Genomic DNA, 27,478 nt, shown 5'->3' with positions numbered 1-27,478 from the left:
TCTGTGGATTCATGGTCCAGATTCTTAAAAGACTGCAATTGATTTCACAGGATGAAATTTAAAATTTGACGAGTGAGAATTAAGTTGACTAAACTAAATTTCATTGCGAACTGACATTCTCATGAAGTATAAAATGAAGCATATTTTTTCGTTTGGTATCAATTGAAAACATGAATATATATGAAAGACTGTCAACTTACCCATTTCTTTCAAGTCGGCAAATATCTACGTCAGTACTCGAACAAAACTCGTTCATTCTTTCTGCCATTGCTCTTCGTATTTCAAAAAATACAAACAGATTGACCTTAAATGTAAAAATTAATAGAAATCATTTTATTGATTTTTTTTCATTCCCATTTCAATTAATCTGTGCATTTTGCTCTGATAATGAAGGCGATACAAAAAACAAGCTTTCAAATAATAAACATGCTAAAATTAATGTTCTCAGTTATACGTATCAGTATAACATATTCAAACCTAAATTATTTAATTTTTATCAACCTTTTCGTCCTATTTGTTCAAAATAAGATGTTCTTACTAATTGCATTTTTACCTTATTGACATCGCGACCATGTATAGCAAGAGTCACTGTGTTATTCTTCTGCTCAGATGAAAGTGTTTCACGAGGGAGGTCTACAGGTGGAGTTGAAACCTCTATGCCAGGCAATACCACATCTTGTTTTCCGTAAAGATTGTCGCCAGAAGATTTTTAGGAAATGATCCATTTCTGTGAGGAACTTTTACGTAAAAGGATAGATTTGCATCTTTGCCATCTTGGAATGGTGAATCCGGCAGCCTTTGAATATTTTCTGCTGTGAGGTTGATTTCTTTGGACCTGAAAATTGTTCATTTTCTTGTGAAAACATTTTACAATAATTTCTAGTTCAAATTTTCCTTTGAAATTATGTACAATTGTGACGAATGGGGGATATCCACACAAAACATGCACACAGGCATGCATAAATAAATAGGAACCGAGATTTTATATGTTTTAGTCATACATATAGGATAAGTTACTTAAAACAACTCAGAAAGATTTAAGGTTTTTAAAAGTACACATTAAGTAAGTATTTGTTCATTGTGAATTCCTTTCATGGTTGCTCTAGCAAGACAAGCAAATCTATTTCAAACAAAGAAAACTTTACTTACAAAGGAGAATTGCAAATATTGACTTCATCACAGAAAACGTTTATTTGTTCAGCCATTTTCTGCCGGAAAACCAAATCTCTTGTGCTCCACTAAAAGTAGAAAAGATAAAAAATGAGCAGAAGACTGTAATAAAAAATGCACGTTTTGATATTCGCTACAAGATAATAGACGATTATCAATTGCAAGATGTACTTTTACAGTGAAACTGTTGGATTCAGATTTGCTCTTTGCTGTTTTAATGCGGGAAAATTTTCTTTGTAGCCGACTTTGTTCATTTTATATTAGAATAGGTGTAAATAACTGACACAAACAAACCTCGCTTGCAGTAAAATCCTTTAGTAAGATGCTGACAGCATTGGCCGCGTCTGGATCAGGTAGTGGAGGGATGGTGATAGAAAGTCGTAATTTGAAAATATCTGACGTAAAACTTCCATTTATTGCCTCCTGAACGTTTTTTGATGATATTGGATTGGTTGTGACAGGATTTAAAACGACAAAACGGATCACATTTGATGTATCAATTTGAGTTATTATTTCGTTGAGGGTAAAATTCCTATATAATAGCAAGTTAAGATTCATTGGCTTGTAAATTATTTTTTCAATACTCTGCTAACAACTTGTATTTTAGTTTATGGCATTTTCCGAAAAACTTCACAAGCACGCCAATTGATAGAGCCCTTTTTGTTAATAGGTTATGTTTATATTTTGAATACATTAACATACTTGTCAGACGAGCAAACTTCAGAAGCATTTCTATTGAAGCAATACGTATTTAATCTCTTCGCTATCGAAATTTCTATGTCCAGTTTCAGTGCCTAAAGTCAAGAATACAATGATAACAACACCACTAAACATGTTATTCGTTTTATCGTGAATGATTTCAAAGACACTCGTACAGGAATATTTCAATTGAAATGAAACAACAGATGTTAATAATATAAAGATAGCAAGGCAAATTAAGTTTCACGAATGGCTATAATCACCTCATCGTTGATGGTTCTGTTATCAAGTATTAAGAGATTTACAAGATTTGACTCTTGCAGTTGTGACAAGTTGACATTTACTGCTGGTGTTTCCACGGAGTAGGAGTTAGGTAATACTCTTACTAACTCCACAATAGTTGCAAGGACCACTGGAGACAATGTTGATCCCTCAGGTTGTAGAATAAAGAAGGACAACAGCGAATCCACTCCATTTTGCAAAGGAGAGCCTGTTAATATTTCTACGTTTCTGAAGTTGATGTTATTCACTTCATTTCTATGGTAGAAATGATCATTGAAAATTAGTTTTTTTCTTGTTCTTGCTTCTTTATCTCTCAAAGCACAGATCTTATTTATCATAACGAAATACTATTTAAGTCAAACCAGAAAATAAAATTTAATTAAAATCTTCTTCATTTAATTAATTACATTAATTAATTAATAAATTAATTAATTAATTCCTACCTGGTGAAGTTACACAAATTCAATCTCAAATTGCAAAACCCAATGACAGCCTTTGACACGTTGTAACGAAATGATACTTCTAGGGATGGTGTCCACTAAAATGGAAAGTAATTTCAACAAAATTTAATAAAATCAAAGCGATATGTCATTGAGTATTTGTGTCATCAAACCATTGTAGAAAGGTTTTGTGTCATTAAACTATGGTAGAAAGGGTAAAGGGAAACATTAAACATGGTAGAAAGTTGTAAACAAAATGCTGCAGATATTGATATTGTAATTGATACAGGCATTATAAGTGGAGCTGATGTTCATACTATTTACATTAGCGCAGCCATTTTCTCTTGCATATATTTTTATTTTCTACAAATAAAGACTATAGTCTTGGAAAACTTAGATTAACAAATGACGTTAGTCAGTATTTACATTATACACACACTGGCAAATTCGGTTAAATGTTGACGCCAGCTTCATAATAACATTAATCTCATGCCTTGCGTTTTAATTTTGGGATAAATAAGTTTCCAGATGTTTGTTAAATGTTTTAAATATAATTATAGGGCTTTCATCAAACATACAGTTATTATCAATTACACTTTGCTTAAGTTAACGAACGTTTAAGTAACAAACGAATGTCTTCATTTACTCACCTGTAATCGATTAAAATTTCTCAACCTAAGAGTTATTGCATTAGGATGACTTGCTATGTTTCTTATTGGTTCAGAAAGAGTCAGTTGAAGATTGTTGCCTCGTAAAGGTTGACTTAAGGCTTCTTCAACAAGAGTTTTTTCCACTGGATCTGTTGTACCAGGCTTGTTGACGCTTATTTCTAACACTGCACGCCCTCCAACACTAGTAAGAGCATCTGTGTCGATGGTAATGTCACTTTCATTAAATGTTTGGCCACTGTTGAGAGAAGTAAATTTTTATGAGCTCTTCTAGTCAGTTAGAAATCAGTTACATGGCATGTGCTTGTAATGACCATTTGATTTCAATTCTTCTTTCATCCAAGTTCAATCACAAAAACGGTGTGTTAAATCTTACACTTGACTAAAATCAACATAATTACCACTTAAGTGTCACAACTTACATAATTGCTCTTTTCTTTCTTCGACTAAAAACAAATTATGAAACATATTAGATACTGATGTCAAAGTTACTCTTATAGTATCTAGTGCCAACCACTAAAACTATTAAGAATGGATCAATAGGTTTATGGTCTTGCTTCTACGAAGTTTGTAATTGATTCTTAGAATACAGGACGAAATATAAAAATTTACACATTTTTAGTACTAAACCAGCTGAAATCATACTTCCATCAATACTGTCAAAAGTCAACTTACCTATTTCTCTGAAGTCGGCAAATATCTATGTCAGTACTAGAACAGAATTCGTTCATTCTTTCTGCCATTACTCTTCTTATTTCAAAAATGACAAACAGATTTACCTTTTGAAATTGATACAAAAAACAACCTCAAATTTGCTGAAATTAGATGCTCTTAGCTACATATATTAATATGTCGAATTTAAAACTAAATGATTCAATTTATTCGCTCAATTAAGATGTTTCTACTTATTCCATTTTTACCTTATCGACATTGCGACCGAGTATTGCAAGAGTCACTGTGTTATTCTTTTCCTCTTGTGAAAGATTTGCACGAGGGAGGTCTACAGGTGGAACTTCAATTTCCAGACCAGACAATATAGCATCTTGTTTTTCGATGAATATTGTTGCGAGAAGGTCTTTAGGTAACGACTCATTTCTGTGAGGAAGCTCGGCGTAAAAAGATAGATTTGCATTGTTACCAACTTGGATTGGAAAGTCAGGCAACCGTTGAATATTTTCTGCGGTGAGATTGTTTCCTTTATCCCTGTAAAACGCACATTTTCGTTTAAAAATTTGACGATAGTTTTTAGTGCAAAGTTTTCTTTGAATTTACATGCACATAAACCTGCAACTTTATTTTTCAGTTTACAAATAACGTTGCCAGTATCAAATATTTTTCTACCTTTTTACTTACCGATCAAAATAGATGAAAAAAAAACCGTGGTATAAATGAATAGTCATATCTTTAGATCTGCCTACATACATGGTTTTTGTGTACATGGTTTTGTTGGCAAGCCTTCAATTACAGCTTTGCACTGGTTTTTTTGCAGAATGTAATTTTTTTTGTAAAGAAAAACAATTGTTGCAACAATAAAGATCTTAAGATGTAGAGTTGACAAAATGTAAAAGTGGAGCTTGGGAATTCATTATGTAGTAATTAATTCTATTTCAAACAATGAATAATGTTACTTACAATGGAGGATTGCAAATATCAACCTCAGCACAGAAAATGTTGATTTCTTCCGCCATATTTTCTCGGAAAAGCGTATCTCTTTGATTCCACTAGACCAAACAAAAGAAGAAAGATTGACCATGCATATTGTAAGATGCATATTCACGCGCTTTCAACAACATTCAAGATATTTCCTTAGAAATAAGACATATTGCAATACATGCTCAAATATTTTGATAAAATGCGCTTCTTGGAACCTAACAGAGAAGGATAGTTAGGTTTATGTGCGGAAAAGATTTGTGCAAAACTGACTATGCTACAAATAATATACACGAAAACAAAAGACACGAACAAACCTGGCTCGCTTGATAATTTTTTATTATGATGCTTATAGCATTGGCCTCATTATCTTCATTAGCTGTTGGTGGGGGTGGAACAACGATTGTTGTAAGAAGAACGATTCTAAGCCCAATGTTTGATTCAATTGACGTGAGATTTCGGTTAAGAATCACCACAAGCAGTTCTTTTGCTAAGTTACCACCACTAGGATAGCTTACAAAGAACTCTATATTTACATTTGAAGCATTTTGTCTAGGAGAACCTTGAACAATATGTACGTTGGACTTCGAAACTTGATTCCTATAAAAGTGTTTACACAACACAAGATTTATCTTATTTATCTTTATCGTGCTCTTATTACATAGATTTCCATCTTACCTAGTAGCTCTACATTCACGACCTTCCGTACAGAATTCTGCAATTGTTGCTGCCATGTAACATTGAAATAAATTTTCTTGTACTGCCGACCACTAAAAGGTAAGAATTTTTATATCAAAATATGTAAACTAATATAAATTATGTATAAAGGAAAAGTGCAAATTAATCAAATACGGAAATAAAGTAATCCTTTTGTGGAATGTCTTACATAAATATATAACTTGATGTTGTTAAAAGACAATTTTATCTTTTATCTCGCAGACTAGTTTCATTTGCTAAGGTGGAGCGTTTTACACAAATGCTCTCGCGAATATCTATAACGTCCTATATACCAAACAGGAGAAGGGTCAATTCCGAGGAAAACATTTGATTAAAATTGAGATCACTAAACATTAGATGTTTGCATGATTAAAAGTCATTAGTAAAATGATAATGGCAAAATAAAAATACAAGACTTGCAACTGAAACTGCATTTCGTGTCTCTAAAATTACAATTAAAAAAAGAATTAAAATTTTAATTTCTCCAAGGTTTTAATGTCACATGAGGCTTCTTGTAATTTAATTAAAGGATTTTGCTGATTCACGTCTTCTCGTTTTACAATGATACTAAAATACCTAATAGGCAGTAAGTGCTGCCTATACAAGTGTGAAATTCATGAAAGTCACTGTCGTGACTGAGAGCCAATGGTTTAAAATTTTTCAGACACACATGAATTGCAGCTATTTTTGTTGACCCGCGAGATAATAAGAATGAATTTCAATATCAGTAGCACATGCACGCGGCTTCATTTTCCATACTACTTTTGTGAAAACAGTCATTTATAGATATAATGTGTTGGTATAACATATGCTCAATCTCTATCATTTGATTTCCAAATTTTTTGCTAATTGAAGAATGATATATTTATCAGCCGGTTATAGCATTAGAGAAAATAAAAGAGTTACCAACACCCTGAGAATGTAATAAATTTGATGAATGCATCTTCCGGCATTTTAGATTGTTGTGTGTTAAACACAGAAATCAGAGGTGGATCAAAGGTACACGCTCTCACGAAATGTAACCATTAATTTATATATGATATCAATTGTCTGTCAATTTTGCTTGGTAAATATGAACTGTGTTGCTTAAGCCTAGTTTTCACAAGCAACATGAACACAAAGAAAACAAAGCAAAGCATATTCTTCTAAGGTTGAAGGAAACAAAACAAAAAAGATATTCTTTTTAATTTGTCTTTGTTTTATCTTTCGATTATGTCAAGTTGCAATGATTGTGCTTATTCTTATGTCGATGCTTGTTTCAAACGCTTCACTGCACTCTTCTGTATTTTGTTTTGTCTTTGCTTGTCCTTTGCTTATATTGCTAGTATAAAAATCAGGTTTTGACCTGTTTACTTACAAGAATAGACTGTTTGAGTTTTATAACTTTATGTGGGGGATTAAATGACAAAAATGCATGCTTTTCCTTTTGAAATTAAACAAAAACACTACAATTTGATTACCAATGGGGTAATTTACGTAGCGACGGCTTATAGCTATTTATTCATTAATATGTAAGACCGTTTTAAATTTAAGAAAATATCCTCACTTGATCTGCTGTGAAATTAAGAACAGCAACGATAACAGTATTATTATTTGCAGCAGCAGTAGCTGGTGCGGCTAATGTGGATGTGTTCACCATTAGATCAAATTTCGTTTCCGTTTGAAGTTCTTTAATTTTGCTCATCAAGATCCCAGCAAGAAAATTGCGTTGTATGGGACTATTCCGTGGTGGAAGGTAGTTAACAAAGAACGTATATGTAGCATCGGCGCCATCTTGTACTGGAGAATCTTTAAGACGAATCACTTGTGAAGAGTAAAATGTTGACTGACTGTTAAAGGTAATAATACAAAAATCATGTCATGTAGTGAAAGAATGTATAATTACTAGGAAAACGGCAAAAAGGGTATGAATCAAACCGACTTTCTCTGATTAGTCAATATATATATAAGCTATATAGAATGTAATTCTATTGCATATGTGTGGCCTTTTTTGTTTTTGAAAACCTTAGGATTAAAATTCGTGGTCTTGGCTTGATAGGTCATCACTCTCTCGAGTTTAATTTTTCTATGCACTTTTGAATCAATCAAAGAGTGCATTTAACGATTATTTCTTCAAATAGGACATCACAAAACTAAGATTGTTTTTAAAGATTATATATGTCAATTCTCACATAAAAATAGCCATGCTAAAAGTTTAAACTTAAAGCTTAAAGTTAAAATTCATTGCATATAAGTACTTACTGTATTTGATGAATAAATCGGCAAATATGATAGTATAGAGTATATCAATCAATGAATTTAATTTAGGAAAAGACTTTTATTGTCAATCTTGCACTAAGGAATTTCGCAATAATAATCAATTATCATTATCGTCTTAACATTGTTAAGTTTTATCAAATCCTTCATCTTATATAATTAAAAACAAACATTGAAAATTCAAGTTACCTTTCAAATACACATATAGCAAAATTATCAGAGAAATATTTCGTTATTTGGGAGGCAATAGCTTTTCGGAACTTGTTGTCTTGAATTGCGCTCCACTACAAATCAAACAAAGGTTTGTTTAGAAAGAGTAAACAAGGCCTTCAAGGAAGACCATGGCTGGGACGTTAATTGTGGTGAGGTGAATTTGTTTATTCCTTTGTGCCTCGCTGATTTCGGGTGCAACTGAATACATGAACTAACCGCACCCAAAATTAACGTTTTAGCTACGGCTTTGGTTCAAGGCAAGCGGAAGTAAACCGAGAAGTTTCGAAGATCTGGGTAACATAAAGTTTGAATATAGAAAATAAAGGCAAAGGCTTGCATCTGGTAGAAAGTGATCTGTCTCATGACGTTTGAATAGTTTATTTTTAATTTCATAAAATAGAAAGTTCATTGAATAGAAAGGTTTTGTGCATGCATTTTATTGCTACATGATACTTGCACACCAATCAACAGAAGCCACTTCGACTTTAAATTATTTGTGTTTTTTAAATTTTTAGCACCATCAGTTATTTGTTGTACCTGATTAGCTTTTGTGCTTTTGATCTTGATTTGAACTGTGTTTCTGGACTGAAGTTTGGTTGGTTCAGGAGGAGTGGAAGGTGCAAACGATGTTTGAAGTGAAAATAAGAGCCTTGATAACGATTGCATTGCACCCAACTCAACCTTTACAATAGACGCAAGGATCTCCCGTGTGATAGAATTGTTTTGTTCAGGATAGTTAACGTAGAAACTATAATCAATCTCATTGGCATTGAATTGAGTGGGTGTTGTGCTTGAATTACGCTGGATATCAGCAACGGTAAACGACGTCGATGTGCTACAAGAACAAATAAAGCCTTTACAAAGGGACAATGGTTATGCAAGATCACGAGCAATGAGAGGCAATATAGAGCGACTAGTCACATCTTTAGTAAGCCTAAATAAACTTGGATTGCTTATTGACCATGTGCCCATGATACTTTGTGATAGGATTGACGTCGGTCTTCACCATGTTAACCATGCTTATTACAATTAAGTTATAGGTAAAAGTGAATTGATGCATTGCCGAGTCTCATAATTTATTATTGTAATATAAATAGAAGTTTATCCATTCAGCTAGCTCACAATTTCAACTTGCTCACGTTTTAACTCTGTTTGTATTTTTCAGTACAAAAAACAGATTCGTAGTTAAAGCTCAAAATTTAATTTTTTCATGGTATAACTTCATCGTTGAAAGTAGAAGAAACTGCGTGTACACAAGACACTGACAGGTAATAATATACATATATATGTTCTATACCGGTTGGGAGGTCCGTACGGAAAAATATTTTCACTCGTTGTCAAAAGCGGCCCGAGGCCCAATTTTAAAAGTTTGCATTTCACTTCGTAAACAAATACATTGTGAAAAAAATAACAGTTTTAAGCCCTGTAGGTAAATATCGTAAAAAGCTGGCCGCTCAAGCAGCCAATCAAATTGCTATAAATAAAAAATATCGCTTTGGACTGCTAAATAAAAAACAAAATAATACAACGTGTTAACCTGCTGCCGCGAAAACATTATTAACATAGCTATTGTCTACAAATCGTATAAAAAACCGAACAATTTTGGGTTAGTTACATGAATTGATCTGCTCCGGTTAACATGGTTAAAAAGTATAGGTCAGATATGGTCATGTGTGGATTAAGTGGAGTAGTCAAGAGTTGGAGAACTGTTCTTGACGCCGGTGGTTAAGTGATTAAGGAATTTATTCAGTATTAGCTTTATAAAATACTTTGAGATATTTGTCGAATGTCATTTCGTTTTATCGGTTAATGTACTGAGAAATTTTGTACTTGGCCTACAAAAATTTGTAATTACACAGTACAAATGTCCACTAACTGCGCTGTTAATAATATTTACTTTGAAGTATTTTCCGCTATGATTAGTTGATTGCAGTACAGTTTTTTGCTGTAATTGCCCAGCAAAACGTGTAATTGCAATGTGTAGCTACACTGTAAAAATACGTAATTGTTCTGCAGAAATGTGTTATTGTATTGTACATTCATGTAATTGCACTGTATAGGAATAATTGCACTAAGTAAACAAATACTTTCACAATTGAAATTGTTTGAAATTGAAAAATAGTTGTTGGTGAATTAATTTCGCGATGTTTTGCAAATTTAGGGAATCTTTTTTCTGGACAATTTGGCTAGTTTAATAGGATCATAAAAACTAAACACATGCATCTACATAATTTTAGGCTGTATTCAAAATATGTCAAATTGTTAAACAACGCTCTTCATACCCATTCTGTACTTGGCAATCTATGTTATTTGAACTACAATACTCGGTAATACGTGGGGCAATAGCAGTTGCTCTCAATCGACGGTCGATCAAGTAGTTCCACTAAAGAAGAAAAGATTTTTTTTAAATCCGGTGCACATTTCATGTAAATTTGAAAATATACTTTAAATTTCATAATTTAAATGGATGCAGTTTCTAACTGACCTGGTTCAAACTAAACTCGATTCTTATGACAACACTGTTAGACATTTGTTCAGAGCTAGCAAGTGGTGGGTCCAGGGGCTTAAATGAAGATCGTATTTCAACTTTTCGTGACAGGGCATCCTCTAGAGGTGTTTCAGCTAGTATTGATGCAAGTGTAAGACGAGGAAGAGGCTTTTGTGAGTTTTTTTGATTGACATAAAATTGGATATCAACACCTTGCCCATTCGCACGTGGATAGCCTGGTGTCCGACTAACTTGTCCTTCCTGGAAACTGTCGGAGCTGAAAAAGAAGTAGTGAGAAACTTGAGATGTAAAAGACAGAAAGATTTAATTTTTAAAATAATTTACTTCAAATGTCAGTACGAAATAATTGAATACAATTTAGTGAATTTACAATTGTCAAGTAGTCTCACAAAACGTGGCTAGATTATAGAATACCCGTCTCTCACTATCCACTTATTCAATATGCCTCGTTTTTTATACTTCGTTCTCTATATTGACCATTAAATGATACTAAATGATACTAGATAAATATTAAGTAAGAACTAAATGATATTTTAGTTTAAATTAACTATTATGCTTTACTATGTATGCGGTATCCTTGAATTTGTAAGGGTGACTTTAGTGAATGATACCATCGCGTGTGGCAATGATAAAAAAAAACACCGGTAAATAATTAGTTTTGAATGAGTTGACTCACCCTAGTAGAAGGCAATCTTGAGAACGAGTGTAGTTGTCCCTTTCACAATATTTATTAATAGTGACAGCCACTGCTCTTCTGAAAATTCTGTCGTATAATGTTGTCCACTAAATATGCAAGTTATATATTAAATACGATGATTATTGCTTGAAAGGGCAACAAGTACTCTTTAAAATGCGTAACCGTATACTTTTTAAATAGTTATTTATTCATAACATGATTACATTGTTCCAGTGCGACAAACCAATCCCAACTACCGTGCTATACCATTGATATGTATATTACATGACACGCATCACTAATTAAATTTCATGTCGGAAGGCGGCCGTATTGAACAGTCCCACTTCACGAGGGTGACATACAAATTATATCAATTTCTGCTGCGAGAAGCGTCTCTTATGGAGCATTGACAAAACTGTTACGTATTAGCTTTAACAAGGTGTAGTAAGCAGTTGTACTATTAAGAAAGGATTTATTCCAATATTTTCGTGACACCATTTGAGAGATACTATCGCGATAGAATGCTTCTAGGTTCAAGTTGAAAGATTTTTTAGGGTGTATTAGTACAATACGCTCCAAAATTCATCGTGGTTCTTTACTAAAGATTGGTATTATGAGTGGGACTGTTCAATATGGCGGCGCATCTAATTATAGCAGTCTACTTCCGGCTTCAAATTTTGCACTAACCACGACCATGTAATATACATATCAATGGCTATAATGCACGTAACATAAACTTGTGATCAAAAATGCAACATAACACTATTTTCTACAACCACGTTTAATACCTGGTTCGCTGCAAAATTGGAAATGGTTAGCAAGACGGTGTTATTGAGTTGTGCTGCAGATGGTGGTGTCACATCTCCAAGTAGTGGTGTGTTAACAATTAATGTCAGGCTTAGAGCGGTTTGCAATTTTTGCAATTCGGTGAAAACAATTGATCCTAATGTTGCTCTGTTCATTGTACCATTTCGAATATCTTCTGGATAATCAACATAAAATCTTAGAGTGACGTTGTTTCCAGTGTTATTTGGATAACCAGGAAGTCTTTCCACGTTAAGTACACTAAGCTGCAAAGAGTTTCTATAAGTGTGAAAAAATATGCCTCCTAAGATTTTCGTTCCGCCTTTGAAGGGCTATTTTTTTTAAATGGACTTTTAAGACTATTCTCTTAATTGTTTTTGGAATTTCGCATGTCTGCAATCTCGTTTTAAAGTTAGAAAGAAAAATCATATCAGTGTCACCATCGTTGTATTACGAATTTTTATTAGTCATTACTCATAAACCACTCATTCAATCACATGTCTAATTACCACTACACGAAAGAGATACTCACTGCGACACGCCACAATCTTGAGGACGTAGTTCATTCTCGTTGCAAAAGGCATTAAGTAAATCGGCCACCTCTTGTTTGAATTTGTCGTTTATCTCTTCTGTGTACTGAAGAAAGAAATTTAATGCAATATTTTTAACTACGGCAGATTTCACGTTTATATTATTTTGGAGATTTTGTAAAACTTCTTACATTTGAGGTCTGGAAGTTGACGATTGTTATTTCCACAGCATTATTTATTTGTTCGTTGTTTGCCTTAGGTGGTGGTGGAGCACCATCAACCACAACATTTCCGTCTTGAACTATAAAACAGTCAGATGGTTAATTTTTAAAGTTTATTTCTGGATAAAACTTAATTTATCATTCGATTTTCTTGAGCTCACGTTTTCGACTGTTTTTCATAAGTACATTAGTGGATCCAGAGAGCTATCATTTTCTCAAACTTTATCAAAATGCATTAAAGTATTTTGGCATCAGAAAATTACTCTTGAAGAGTAGGAAAGCAGATTCTTAATGCCTCAATTTTGAGCGTTTGATTATGCAAAGATATTCAAAATCTAATATGATTTGAAGAGGTGAAACCCTGTTGTGCATTGTAGCTTGATTTGACGTAGCTTACATTAAAAACTTAAATTTCAATAGAGTAGAAGTTTTGTAAAAAGGGACAAATGGTAGCTTGCTAAAACGCGCAATTTGAACATATTATGTGGCAGACTTTGTGTTTTCATATTGTCTAAATTTTGGTGCAGTGCACAAGAGAGTTCAAACATTTACTTCGTTGAATTCAATTATATTTTGAACCTCTCGTTTTTCTTTGCCCAGGCGGTTGACGATGAAACTTTACAAACGGAATCCGCGCTTTTCAGATTCATTTCGCAGATTGTTTTTACTTTTCGATAAACCAGACGATGCCAAAATACTAAGACGTGAACACGTTTACCAGAAATTTTGATAAAATGATGGATTTCTAGACTTTATAATTTTTTTTGTTTTTCATACACTTTGTATTTAGGTGCCCAATTTTATATTTATGTACAAAATCACTGATTTTAAATTTTCAAAGAATAAAATTTCACCTATATCAAGTTCTGGTAAGATGGTATTTGTGATGGTAGCTATTTGTGATGGTGTTCATATAATAAAAAAGTGTCTTTTAATAAGAAGTAGCTACTTACATACGCATCTACCATTTTCCAGGACTAAGTTTAATCCTCTTGAGCATCTACATCTGAAGCCACCAGGAGATTTTCACACACTTCTCCGGTTCCATTGCACGAAAACTGCCCATTAAGCACTCATTAATGTCTTCAAAAAAATGGAAACAACCACCAATTTGTATAAAGGAAAATACGTTCAAACGTATTTTCCCTTGGTCTATATGACACTTTTTGCACTTTCAAGTCTTTGCTGTTGCAAATTGTAAACACAACTCACTTATGTCAAAGAAAATAATTCATTGAAGAAAATATGCCATCAAAAATCTTGGAAATATTGCGACCTTGAAGACTAAAATGGTTTGAATCCATACATCTGACATATCTAATTTACAGGACAACTTAACAATAACCCATACCGAAGGGTTGCCCATTTGGATTTTTTGAGTTTCTTGAATATGGACTTTTTGAAATTCTTTCGAAAGGAAAAATTGAAAAATTCAATTTTTACCTTTTTTAGTCCATTCCAATTCTGCTGCAATATTTTTCTATTACTACGTGTGTTGTCCTTGACTTATTGTCAAAGTTGGGAAGATTGTAATGAAATACAGATTTAACCCCGTATAGTTATTTTTGCATCAAATTGTTTTAGACTCTGCAGTAAGACTCGTTGGATGCTATTAATTTGAGTGAAAAATAATGCTATAGAGAAGTATTCTACTTAATTTGACAATCGTAGTTTACAAAAGGGTCTTGTATCAGTTTTATGTATCGCGTTGCTAAACGTTTGTATGGAAGTTAGTGCTAATTTAATAAATGAAACTGTAAGTGTTAATAACTATGTCCCATCTACAAATTTAGAGTAATTTTAATAAATTCACCAACCTTCGCAATTCGTTATTCCTGTCAAAGTGTATCCAGGTAAACATATGCAATTGTAACTTCCTATTGTATTTTGGCACCTTTGGGAGCAGAGGTTACTTCGTGGATTTGTACATTCATTAATGTCTAAAAAAATATAGTAACAAAGCATATAGTCACATATAAAGCATAAATTTTTTGTGTTAATATTATTCAAAAAGAAATAATCAAAGAACTCTAGAAACAAAAAATTTAAAGTAGTAAATTGCTTAACGAAACAATTTTATCGAAATATATTTTTGCTATGATCCTTAATCCTTTCAGCGCATAACGAGGGGCCTCTGTCAATAGAGTTTTAGCTGTTGGCTAAATGTTCTTATATTTATTAATTTATGACTACATCCGCAGCTTAGTTCATTTAGCCACATTCGTTTAATAAGCCACAGCTTAGGTCATTTGCCTTTACCACTTACTAATAACATGAAAAAAGTTCTATGTTTGAGGTAGCTGTCCTATGGAACTCTTTGCCAACTGACTTGAGAGAGTGTCTCTTTGAAAAAATCGCTACTCATTGGTTGTAAATAGCGTATTATGTTTTTAAGTACCTCATCTTCTAGATTTTCATGTCAATCTTTTATAGTACTATTTAGTATATACATCATCTTATGTATTTCAGTTACGTGTTGCAATTATGGTTACACTTTAAATTCTGTTTATATTTTACACGCATATCGTAGAAACCAGCTTTTTCTGACGAGTGACGATACCAGCGTGGAAGAATAAAGTTATCTAACTATCTATCTAGTGTTTACACAATGACAAAGCAATCATTTTGCACTTGCATTTTTGGTAAGAAAAAAATTATATTAGCTACTTTTTCAAGGAATACGCCTCTCTTGATCCCTTAACACAAATCAAATATCTATTTCAGATATTGCATCACATATTTTACTCGATATGAACACATAAATGTTAACCAACAAATCCACTAGGTGAAGTATTTAAAAAACTGAGGAGCTTGCTTGTGTCTGACTACAACCATAATTATAAATTGTTTAACACACCTTCACACGTTTTCTCGTCAGATTGAAGTAAGTATCCAGAACGGCACATACATGTTTCTCCTTTTGAACTATCAAAAAAACATTCTTGCGAACAATTGTGGTTTTCGCTGCACTTTGTTTGAGCTAAAAATGATAAAGATGTGGATTCTTGAACAACGAAAAAATTTTTAACCGTTGCCTGTTTGAATTCGAAATGATAATTAAAATATCAGAATATGAACAGTGGCGCACGAAGGTTTTTTTAATTACCTATACAGTTTTGCAAATTATTTGGATCAACCACGAATCCAAAACGACAACCACAACTGAATGAGCCAATGTTATTTCTACAAATCTGAGCACAATCATTTGGTCTTCTGCATTCATTAATGTCTAGATTAAAAGAAAGATGTGATCAAGTTTTTTTACAATTTGTCTTTACCTTTGGTTTCTAGATAAACTGTCACAGCTGTACATTAATGAGCATTTTATTGAGAATTTAAGTCATGAAGAAATTTTATATTCACCATTGCAAGTTCTTTCATCCGAGTCTAAAGTAAACCCATTCATACAAGAACATTTAAAGGAGCCTGCGTTATTTGTGCAACGTTGATTGCACCCACTCACACCTTCTGTGCACTCATCCACATCTAAACGAAAACACAAGATGGAAAACAAAAACTACATTTTCACATAGCGGGTTGAGATACTCTTAAATTTCCAATCCCATTCGTCATTCTACTCTCTATTTCAAAATGCCTTTGAATTTTTCCATCAAGTCACGAGATAGCGCACCAATCAAACTATATCTTGGATTGTTTGACGTAACGCACTCTGATTAACATAATAAGTTATTAACCGGCTTGACAGAACGAAAATATTTTTCGGACCGACCTAAACTTTAAACAATGTAATTATTTTTTTTTCATTTTTATGATGGAAAAAGTTCACGTTGTGAAATGGCCGATGCGTTTTGATGTTGAGACTAAAATTGACTACAAATTTCACTTCGTTTGGATAATAAAATTTACGATCGCTATGATAACTAACAACTAAATACTTTTTTCTTTCTCGTTGAACAATTAACATCGCTTTTAAATCAATTTTAAAAATTTAAATTTCACTTTGTAAACAAATACATAATATGAAAATAATATGACTTTTGGACTACGGTCAAGATATGGTAAAGCTGCCCACTGCTGCAGCCAATCAAATTGCAGGAAATCAAAAAATGTAAATTACCACATGGGAAATGGTTTTGGGGTGAATTTCACCAGTCCAGCTCGAGTGGCTTAGGTGAACGCATTAAAGACGTCTTTTTAATTATATTTTGACCGTTTTCACACTACTCGGATATTTTTTAATCAGAAATACTTTTGTTGAAGATCAGATTCTTGTTACAATAGTTTCAGGGTCCACACGTAAACTGACTACAGTGTATGGATACATTTTACTTTCACGGAACTTGTTGTGATTTTATCCATGATAAGCACGCCCATGCTGAACACATGCATGTATGTATTTAAATAATATATTTAAATAATATAACAACGAAAATCACGTAAGTGCAATCTCACATGTGGCAATATATTATGTATTAGTAAATCATGTTTCATTATCCTTGTCATTTGTGACACTCACGCTTGAAACAAGCCAAGAAAATTTTATAGTTGTAAGGGCTTCGGGTTACTCACGAAATTTATGTAATCTTGCCTTGCAAAGTACGTAATATTCAATTTCAAACTCCAGCTTGTTTTTGGTAGCCAGAGAAAAAATGGACGGACGAAGAAAATCTGAACCCGAATCTTTGAAAAGGAGATTGCTTTTTAGTTTAGGCTTCAGTGAGATCTAAGCACATAATTTTAGTATCATACATTGAGAAAAACGTCAAAATTATGTTTCATTAAAAATAATGAAAATGCAGAATATAATAAGCAGACTCAATGCATTTTAAAAGCTGCTAATTTAAGGCTTCAACTTTTACTTTTCCATCATTTTGCCATTGCAATTTTCTTTCAAAATCTTTCAAATTTAACACCAGACATATAAAATGCACAGCTATTTTTAAAGATTTTGATAGTTGTTCATTTTTGATAACTAGAAGCACTCGAGTCTCGACAACTAATCAATTAAGCTTCTTACCAAGGCAAAATAATCCGTTTCCTTCATATCCACTGGGACAACCGCCACATTCTGGACCAGTTGGTTTGTTGGTGCAAGTAACCAAGGGATGACAGGGTGGTGACAAACCACCTTCACAGAAATCTTGGATTGATTCACAAAATCGACCAGTGTAGCCCATTTGACATGCGCAAGACATTATAAGAAATGAAGATTTAGATGCAGCTACTTCGTCGGATGTTGCTGCAGGTACAAAACAAGCACCATTTTGACATTTACAAAGTTGGATAGCTGGATTCAGTGTTGCCGATCCATTCTTTGAATCAGTGACAATGAATGTAAGACCAACCTAAAAAAGTAAACTCTGATGAATTTCATTTTTAAAGAAATTAGAATGACTGACACCAAAACAGTTTGTTTTTATTGTATCGACCTGTAATTTAAAATAAATTTAAAATATAATACCACTTCGTCAGATTGAACATTCCAAGTAAAATTTAAATGCTTTGCAGTTTGGGTAAAGTAAGACCCATTGGGAAGAGAAGAAATTGCAAAAGACAAAGCATCACCATCAGGATCTTCTGCTTCTAACACCAAGTTAAATGTTTCTCCGAGAGTTACGTTGATAGTCGATACATTTCCAATGAAAAAAGGTAGCCGGTTTTCTAAATGTAGTGTAAAAGATTATAAACATGGAAAGAGATATCTTTTTTGTAAAAATATAGATTCATACGTTGAGCTGTCTTCATACAATCGTCCTCAATTAATTAACATGAATTTGAAAGGACAAGTTCTATAGCGGATCATTTCTTTGTTTGAATGTATTTCATAACTTTCAGAAAAGGATCCAGTTCGTAAATTTTATTTCAATACCAACCTGCTTCTTCAATTTCATTGTTTATTGTGGTAATTTCATCGATTGTTGACTTCCCAATCTCCACGTTAAGTGTTGCACCAATATCAAAGAGGCAAGTAACATCCTCACCGCAAACTTTATTAGCCTCTTCTTTTAACGTGGTATCGGCATTAAGACTATTCAATGCTTCATTAATAAACACAGGTACAAAGTTTGGAGGACACCTGAAAGCCTCATCATTTTCAGATTGGTAAATTACTTCGTTGTTTGGAACTCTCCCTGTAAATTTTAAGATTGTGCAAGATTGCATCATGATACAAAACTTGTCAAAGACCACTCTGATACAAAAAATGTCAAAGAAAAAATTTCCTTTTGTGCAAAACGCACTTACACAATTCTCCAAAGTTATAGAAAATTTGTGAATCACTAGCTTCAATTGGTAAAACTGTTCCATTGGGAAGAGTAAATTCGTCTTCAATATCATCATTCCATTTCCCAGCGAGTCCTAGCGATGAGTTTTTATATTCTTGCAGCAAAGCAACGACAAAAGTAAAAAATGTACCATTTGCTGCTACATTTATTCGTACTCCATTCCCAAGAGGTGTTGAAATTTCGAACGTATTGTTAAGATAAGATAAAGAAATGCCACTATCAAGTAAGGATCCATTTTGTGGAGGAAGATTGACTTCAGCCTTGTTTACTTGAAGATTAAGCCCACCTTTATAATTAAAAGGAATTTTTGTCAGGTTTTCCAAGTAGAAAGTATTTTATCATAACAGAAGAAAAATAGATCATCAGACTTTCAATTATACGTTTTTTGAAATTTGAAGCTAAGCTTTCGACAAATTGGAAAACATTGGCATTTTTCATGCTTATGAAAATGCTTCAGTTCTTTTAAGGAGACAAAATATCAGTATACTGAAGCACATGTTTTCATAGTATTTTGCTGAGGGCTAATGATTCTTAAAATAACTCGAAGTATCATTAAAGCTTGAAGTAGAAAATGTTTCACAATCTCAATCATATTATTTATAGTAATCTGCATTATAAATACGATCATCATAACTATGATTATAAATATTATTGTGACTGGGTTTGTGGCTATAAATAAACATACAAATATTGTCAAAATTACGTTTATTATTACATTCATCACATGACTATCAGCAAAGTCATGATCAAGCGAGGTCTGTGTTCACAAACACCAACTACCCGAGGTCAACTGCAATCAAAGATTATCGATCAAGAAATAATGATAAAAGAAGAGAACCAGCAAGGCAAAACTAATATTATCACAGAAACTCTAAAAACCTTCCAATGTTTCCAAAAACAGAATCTGTGATCGTACAAATTAATAAGTGGTCAATAGAGAAACTAGAAACACGACAATCGTACAAGCAATCGAAGCACTAGATTAATGATTCAATGATTTGGAAAGCAAAGGACAAATGCTCAGAACTCAAGACCATGATAACAATTTTAAGATATACGTACAACCCAGTGTTCTTTCAAAAAGCAACTGTCAGAACAAATCATGGAGGAAAGTAGAACAATAATTGAACAATTGCGAAAGTCATCTTACAAGTGACAATGTCCTTCATCGTACACTAATTGAATACATGCAGTTTACTAAAGAATGGAATTTTGAACATTGACTCTCACATCCATATTATATGAATCAACTAATAAGGATTGCCATTATAAATCCTTATTTTAAAGTGAAATTGTGAGTCTTTTTATTTGTTGGTGGAGGCTTATGAAAACCTGACTAATCCTTACACGTTCAATATTCACTGTTATTATCCAAACGTTTTTTCTATCATTCCACAAGATTTTATTGTATCTTTCATATACTATGACTTACACACCTGATACATTCAGATTAACCTGAATTGTCTCTGTTTCACCTTCTTTTATTGCGATAGCAGTAAAACCTGTAGCGTTCAGTACAAAATTCACTCTTGACGTTCGAACTTGAACCACAAGGGAGCTTTTATTGTTGCCTGAAAAATTATGTTGGTTTTCATGATGTACTTTTGTGCCTCACTTATGCAAAGGATAAAATAAAATTTTATTTTCTTACCTGGGATATTTCCTTTAAAATATGTGTACCAACCACAGCCATTGAAAGTGTAGTTTTTACGATCAAGTGTGACAAAATGAGGATCACCATACAGAGAACCTGAAACATATTGCAACAGTTGTAACGTTTGAATAATTTCCGCTTAATGTTTGTTCGTGTACAAACAAAAAGTGGAGTAAATATACTTTCTTGGGTTAGTTATGAGGAGATTTTTAAAAAAGAGTGCATATGGGTAAGCTTTTTCAATAAAGTCGTTAAATTTTCAAATCATGTTCAAATACAATTTCTATTATTGCTTTGCTTTTATGTACTAACTTCTAATTTTCACTTTTTGTAAAAAAATCACTAAAAACCAACCATATTAGCTTATTATATAATCATTTATTATAGCTCTTTCAATAGAGATTAGTTTTTCAAATGAAAGTAGCTGTTGAGAAGCACAAATAAACAATGAATATAGCATATGTTTGTTCGTGCTACAGTTAAAGTTAAAAATGCATAATAGTTGTGTACCCCACGTTGTTGGAAACGTCCAGAGGGAGTCATTACATATTGGGCGGACGCTATAAAACAACGAACATGATTCTTGGGTGCTACTAATGTTGGTGCAGCATTCTTGGTAGCGATTCTCTTCTTCTTGAAATTTCATAAAATCATGTCTTGGATGAAACTGATGCCAGTGCCCTGGACCAGCATTTATTAGAGAACTCGTGCTTAGGAAAAATGACTGATATTGATTGGTGATAAAAGACTGTTCGTATGAAGATTTGTTACCAAGAAATCTATAGCAACACTCATCCGCACTGTTTCCTGTTGATATTTGATCGCTAAATATGCAGAAGTTTTCAAGCTCAGTTGAAAGCCCTGCCTTAAATCTACGGTAGTTTGTAATAAATTTACTTCCTAAACTAAGAAAAGCCAGCTGTAGATTTGGAGCACAAGGTGTTGAGCAATTCCCCCGTCTGATGTTTTCTGCAACCTGTTCATTAACCCATCGCCTACACGTTTCTGCACTTGTAAGAGGAGCTTCAGTTATCTTCAAACTCAAATCAAACGCAATTTCTCCTCGTTTTCCTGTTGTGGGATTCATGTAATCATCAACTGTTTCCGCATTAACTGTTCCAGAGCTGCATGTAAATAAAAATCATGTGTTTTTTAACTATAAACGTGTCTTAACGATCCAAATCGTCGTTTTATTTAAGCAGTATTTTAAAAGCCAGTGCTAGATAAAGAGAGAGTTTATTTATGTCTACTTTTACTTACGTTCGAAAATTCTCAAAATTTTCGTTATCTGAATTATAACCAATCACAGGTAAGTCACTTGCTCCAATGAAATTAGCATAATCCATTCTAAATAGTAAACACATAATGTGGGATGTGAAAAAATTTACGATTTGAATGGATTAGTGGCCAAGTGTAGTTCAAATACTCAGACAAGTCAACTATCTCGTAGAAACTATACCAAAATAATACTGGAAACGATATTGTGTAAAATAGAGTTGACACCTGAAATGTTATGCTAATCACTTTACCTAAAAACCCCAATTGACCAGTCGATATCTTTATAAATATACAATGTAACGGCTTTGCTATCGGCAGTGTTGGCCAACAAGAGTTGGAAAGCATTTTCCTGGAAGAAAAACATTTCGAATAATGTTGTTGATTTATCAAATCCAATTGCTTGATGACACACATATATTCACTTAAGCATTCAAAATATCATAAATTTTTGCCATTTTATGTAATATTACTATTGATATTAACTGTATTTGAAATTTCAAGCGGAAGAAGAGAGTGTAGCTACTCCCTCCCCACTGAAAAATCATCAATGGATGCCCACAATTCTAATGACCAATGCCCTACGACTTATTAATTACTTATATTAGTGTTTTGCCTCTTACTGAAACAGCAAAGTAATTTATATTTATATAAGGCAGCTGGCAGGCCAGATATTTAGTAACCACATATGACTCAGTGGCGTAATAAACTTGTTTACTGGACTAAGGATACATATTCATATATGCATGTTTTAATACGGAAAAAAAACATGCGTGTTGACAATATGTGCCTGCTCCGAATTATGGGGCTTAAGCCATGCCATTGATTTAATTACGAATTTGCGATGAATAAAATTTTACCAATTGATTTGCTTTTAATGTATAGTTAAACATTAGTTATATAAAATTTAGAGTAGTTTATCAAATTTTTAAAGCAATTTATCAAAACTTAATCATGTTCGTCAAGTAAAAATGTTTTTTCATAAGCTGAGAGCACAGTTGTAGAAAATATATGATATGCTTATTGCTATATATCATAGTTCTCCGATTTGCAGTTTTTTACTGGTCGACGTATTCAAGCAATAAGACCATTACTAGTATTTTTTCATGTAACTATTGATGCCTATTACATAAACCTATGGTGATCTAATCATGCATTCATTTGTTTTCAGAAAAAAAGTCAACTTACTCCGCCATAGGTGTTATTTAAAGGTTGTTTTGGTTTAAGGTTCTCCCAAGTCACAACAGCCACCCAACTTGCCGTATACTCTGTAGTGTTTAATATTTCCTTTGCTGCGCTCTCAATCCTCTCAAACACTTGAAAATTGTTCATACGGTTTTCATATGACCTGTAATAAACTTTTGAAAATCCCGTTTGAAAAAATTTTAAATCAACAAGCGACCAATAGGGCGCAAGTGATTCTGAGCCTTGGTTTTGACCACTATATGTCCCAAAATTTCGAGGATTCACTGCATAAGATGGGTTGTTGAACTTAACTAATCCATTAGCACAAACCTGAAATAAAAATAAAAGACGAATGAGAATCATAAAAAAAGTAGTTAAGAAGTATTAAATCACTTGTGGTGGTAAACTCATTGCATCTGTTTAATTTGATTCGTACATAAGCTCTCGTAAAGTCTTTGCCTTTAAAATTGAAACCAAGCTGTGGCAAGTTCACTGAAGCACATTCCGCGCGGGTTAGATTAACGTCAATTTGGAATTGTAACGGTGCATCCATACTGAAATTAACTAGTCGACCTAAAAAACACACACACAACACTCACAATCATTCGTGAGCTATTATTTTACAACACTGCATGATTAATGTACGAGAACATTGGAAATGTTTTGCTGTTATATAGATACATGTCATAGTAAATATAAAAAGTGGCCAATTATTGTTGAAACATTGGTGAAAGGATCTTTTCTAAATGTGTCCTTCCATTGTTACTTAAGACTCATTCAAGGGCGCATACAGTGCTCAACTAAGACAACGACATGAAAACGACGATATTCAACACAAACTTATTAAATGATCCTCAAATCAAAGACTGAAGCTTACTTACCATCACCAAGTCCTTCCTCTATAGAACCTTCATACAAACCACTACCCACTTGACCTTTATTAACGAAAACACGATAAATATTTCTTTCTGAGTAAATTTAGTTTGGTAATGTCTTTCACCAGTCGCTATGTTTTACGAATGCGTGTTTTTATAAATTTATAATCTAAACGACTAGAGAGCTGCATGCTTACAGTTCCATCTGCACTTGCCAAAATGCCCTTGTATATAAATCACGACCTACGCTAAAGTGGATCCGTCATGCAAAAATTTTCTATCACACAAATATAAAATACAAATTATTGTAATCTCTTTGCACTCGATCATTAGTTCGATATCGTTTATAGTCCGTTTGGCTAAAGTTGATTCGCCTCATGACTGCATATAAGCCTCAAATACAGTGTTGGGAAAGTGAAAATATTAAAGTGAATATATTTCAATCTCGGCTATATAGTGATGTGTCTGGGTATATCATCATAAGCAGAAAAATTCGATGAAAAGAATCTAAAATTTTCAAATCATTTCATTTTACGAATAACGCACGCACGAAAAGAGTATTTTGTGGTTCAATGGCACGTCAAAATTATCTTTTGGAATGCGGAAATTCACAGTCTATTATCTAGATAGGCATACTGCCAGCAGAAAATCAAACTTTGAAAAATTTATGAGAGTATGTAGCCATAAAACTTTATTCTTTAATATTAAGGAAAGTTAGGTGTACATGTGTCTCCGTGAAAGTTGACGTTTAAAGCCTAGAAAACTATTCATGGTCAACTTATTATTATTAAAGTCATTAGAAATATCTTAAACAGTAACATGTGATTGTTGTTGGTATCATTCGAAAATTATTATCTAAAATCTATGTGTGAATATGATACATATATGATATGACGTATTGAGCTCTCTCTTATTGAAAAGCACTGAAGAAAAATGGTCACTCATTCCAGACATTCTCAACTAGTTGCTTAAATGTTCTTAATTTTAGCTCCATTTAAATGATAATTACAACACTTATAGACTAAATTATATGACTTCTCAAATTTGAAACAAGGTGCTTTTTGAAAATGCATGTAGTGTTTGTTTGGACGATCACTATATAGATTAATTTTTTTGAAGTATTCGTGCGTCTTATTTTATATGAAAGTGTGTTGTGATGGTATTTTTTAGTTCATTTGATTATTTTAGACTGATTTCGAAAAAAGACGTTTAATTCACAGTCACAGTCATCATAAATAAGAAAGAAACATTCTTAAGCGTATACTATACACTGGATAACTTTATTGTTATTAATAGTATTTTAATGAAAATGGTGATGTGTTCATGCAAAGTATGACGATAAGCACATTTTCACATCTAGGGCGCCAAATTTTTTTCGGATATAAAACTTGTAAATTCTATGCCATTAACGCTAACAAAAAGGAAGTTGTCGAAAGATAAACACGCATTGTCGTTTCGCAAAGAAATTGAAAATGAATAACGAAGTAACTGTTTTTATTTAAAGGCACATTCACTGAGATTTTGCAGTCTAAATTTAGCGTCATAATATCTATTAAGCAGCGAACTTTTTAGGTTTTTGAAAGTTCGTGTTGTGTTTGCTATCTATAAACTTTTTCAAATGGCGGTTAAAATACAAATTATTTTTCGTGAAGTTCTTTATTAGACTTATTTATGAGCCTGTTATATCAAATACATTATAATATTAAAAAGTGCGCTGATAGCATTTTTCTTAGTTTACTTGATTGTTTTATATGATTTAGAAAGTGATTGGTTAATGGACAGTTATGACGAGTAATGCATAATTCACAGTCATTTATAAATAAGAAAGAAATATTCTTGATACTGAACATTGGATGACTTTAAATTTATCGTTATTTACTCTGTTTCTATATGACCATGGCGATGCGCATATTTTCACAATGAAAGCGCTATGCTATGGGTGGAAGTAAAATTCGCAATTTCTATGCCAATAACTTTACAAAAAGGAAGTTGGTAAGCGATAAATATTGACGCAAGGTCGTTTTGCAAGAAAATTTGAAAATGATTTACGAATTAACTCTCTATAATTTTAACCCACACGCACTGAGATTTTGCTGTGTTAATTTACTAAAAAATACTTAAACAAATTTTTTGCCAATCAAAGCAATGATTATATGGAGCGTCATAAAGCAGCAAGCTTTTCTTGTGAATGCAATAAGCGAACGGAACTTGTAGACCATAAAATCAGTTTTGACTTACCTTTTACAATAACGCTAAACACAAGAAAATGAACAAATAGACAAAACAGCTTAAACCGTATTGCTGAATTCATCTTCCCAGTACTTCGATGAGGATTGCCTTTAAGTTAGGCGTATGAGAAGGTTGCGTTGCTCAAAGGCACTTTATTCGAAATAAATACAATTGCGACTGGTCCAAAAGATCTCTTTGTCTAGCCCAATGATTTTGAATAAAGCCAACAGCAGGGAATAATGGGGTTCGAATGTTTTGCAATCCTTAAGACTCAGTACAAAAGCTCAATGTATTTGCTGAGGAATTTTCTTAATGAGACCTTAATGCGCAGCTGATAAAGACAAACCGATGACTCTATATAAAATTCGTTCAAATCAAGTATATCAAAATGTGTAGTTGTGCTCAAAGGCTCACTTATTAAATTTTATAAAGACTTAATCACACAGTTCGCATGGATAAAAATTCGGACATCGAAAATTCGTTACGATAAACATGCTTTTGAGCGATTTCCTTTGCCATGAATCTCGGTTGAAAGGATTTATATGCAACATCTTTTCCTTTGAAGACGTCTTCGTTGCAATTTTAATAATTTTCTTACAAATTGAAAAATATTCATTCTTAGTTAGTACTGAGAACTTGGTTTTAAGAATCTGGGCGACTGCAGGGTGGCGTCATGCTGATGTAGAATGAGGAAATAACGAACTATACTGACAAAGCTTTTAATCTGATAGCTGCATTCACAAGCCATGCTGCAATATCGTGTAAAATGCATGACCAAAACAGTAACTTTGCGCTCACAACTCTGTGTTGCATTCCAGAAGTTTGTGTGGCGAAATTTTTCAAAAGTTGGTTTTCGTTGTGGTTGGTGATTGTTACCGATCTGCTGCGTTGCCACTTTAACGTTATAATCAGAAGCACAAGATTGAAATTTACATTAACATTTGTTACGCTCGATATAGGTTTGTGATAAGTATGCAAAATATTTTATGTTGAAATGTAGCTTTATAAGTAACAAGAGAAGTTAGGAGGCTGTCCACTGCATTTTTATTCATTTGATTCTTCAAAGAAGCGTTTTATAATGAAAGCGGTATAAGAGGAAGAAATGCCTTTTGTGACTAGCTGAAATATATTAAATTCAGAAAGCAAACTTTTCAAAAGCTTGCACGCTCAGCCAGAAACA

General features: G+C 33.0%; 1 protein-coding gene across 1 annotated transcript; it reads right to left on the bottom strand.

Annotated features, from left to right (window-relative positions):
- Window positions 1-200: 200 nt before the first annotated feature.
- On the bottom strand, window positions 201-26,470 carry LOC124447171. Its single transcript, XM_046998061.1, has 42 exons — window positions 26,308-26,470; window positions 24,076-24,129; window positions 23,631-23,767; window positions 23,198-23,524; window positions 22,264-22,361; window positions 21,995-22,081; window positions 21,245-21,858; window positions 20,732-20,830; window positions 20,517-20,651; window positions 19,040-19,366; window positions 18,670-18,927; window positions 18,258-18,457; window positions 17,814-18,141; window positions 16,199-16,321; window positions 15,942-16,064; window positions 15,693-15,815; window positions 14,653-14,775; window positions 13,895-13,918; window positions 13,789-13,851; window positions 12,806-12,915; window positions 12,617-12,720; window positions 12,069-12,363; window positions 11,281-11,387; window positions 10,581-10,860; window positions 10,378-10,478; window positions 8,633-8,930; window positions 8,072-8,166; window positions 7,173-7,455; window positions 5,588-5,679; window positions 5,227-5,509; window positions 4,892-4,980; window positions 4,180-4,462; window positions 3,935-4,038; window positions 3,682-3,705; window positions 3,242-3,497; window positions 2,595-2,689; window positions 2,133-2,406; window positions 1,873-1,964; window positions 1,465-1,702; window positions 1,150-1,238; window positions 554-835; window positions 201-304 (listed from the first exon to the last, which is right to left on the bottom strand). The coding sequence occupies exons 1-41, from the start codon at window positions 26,378-26,380 to the stop codon at window positions 655-657; spliced, it is 7,089 nt and encodes a 2,362-aa protein (XP_046854017.1). The 5' UTR covers window positions 26,381-26,470; the 3' UTR covers window positions 201-304; window positions 554-654.
- Window positions 26,471-27,478: the final 1,008 nt, after the last annotated feature.

This window comes from Xenia sp. Carnegie-2017, unplaced genomic scaffold (genome assembly GCF_021976095.1).
Source record: "Xenia sp. Carnegie-2017 unplaced genomic scaffold, XeniaSp_v1 HiC_scaffold_22, whole genome shotgun sequence".
NCBI classification, from domain to species: Eukaryota; Metazoa; Cnidaria; class Anthozoa; order Malacalcyonacea; family Xeniidae; genus Xenia; species Xenia sp. Carnegie-2017.
Note: the sequence above shows the minus strand (reverse complement) of the source record. Positions and strands in the feature narration are given on the sequence as shown.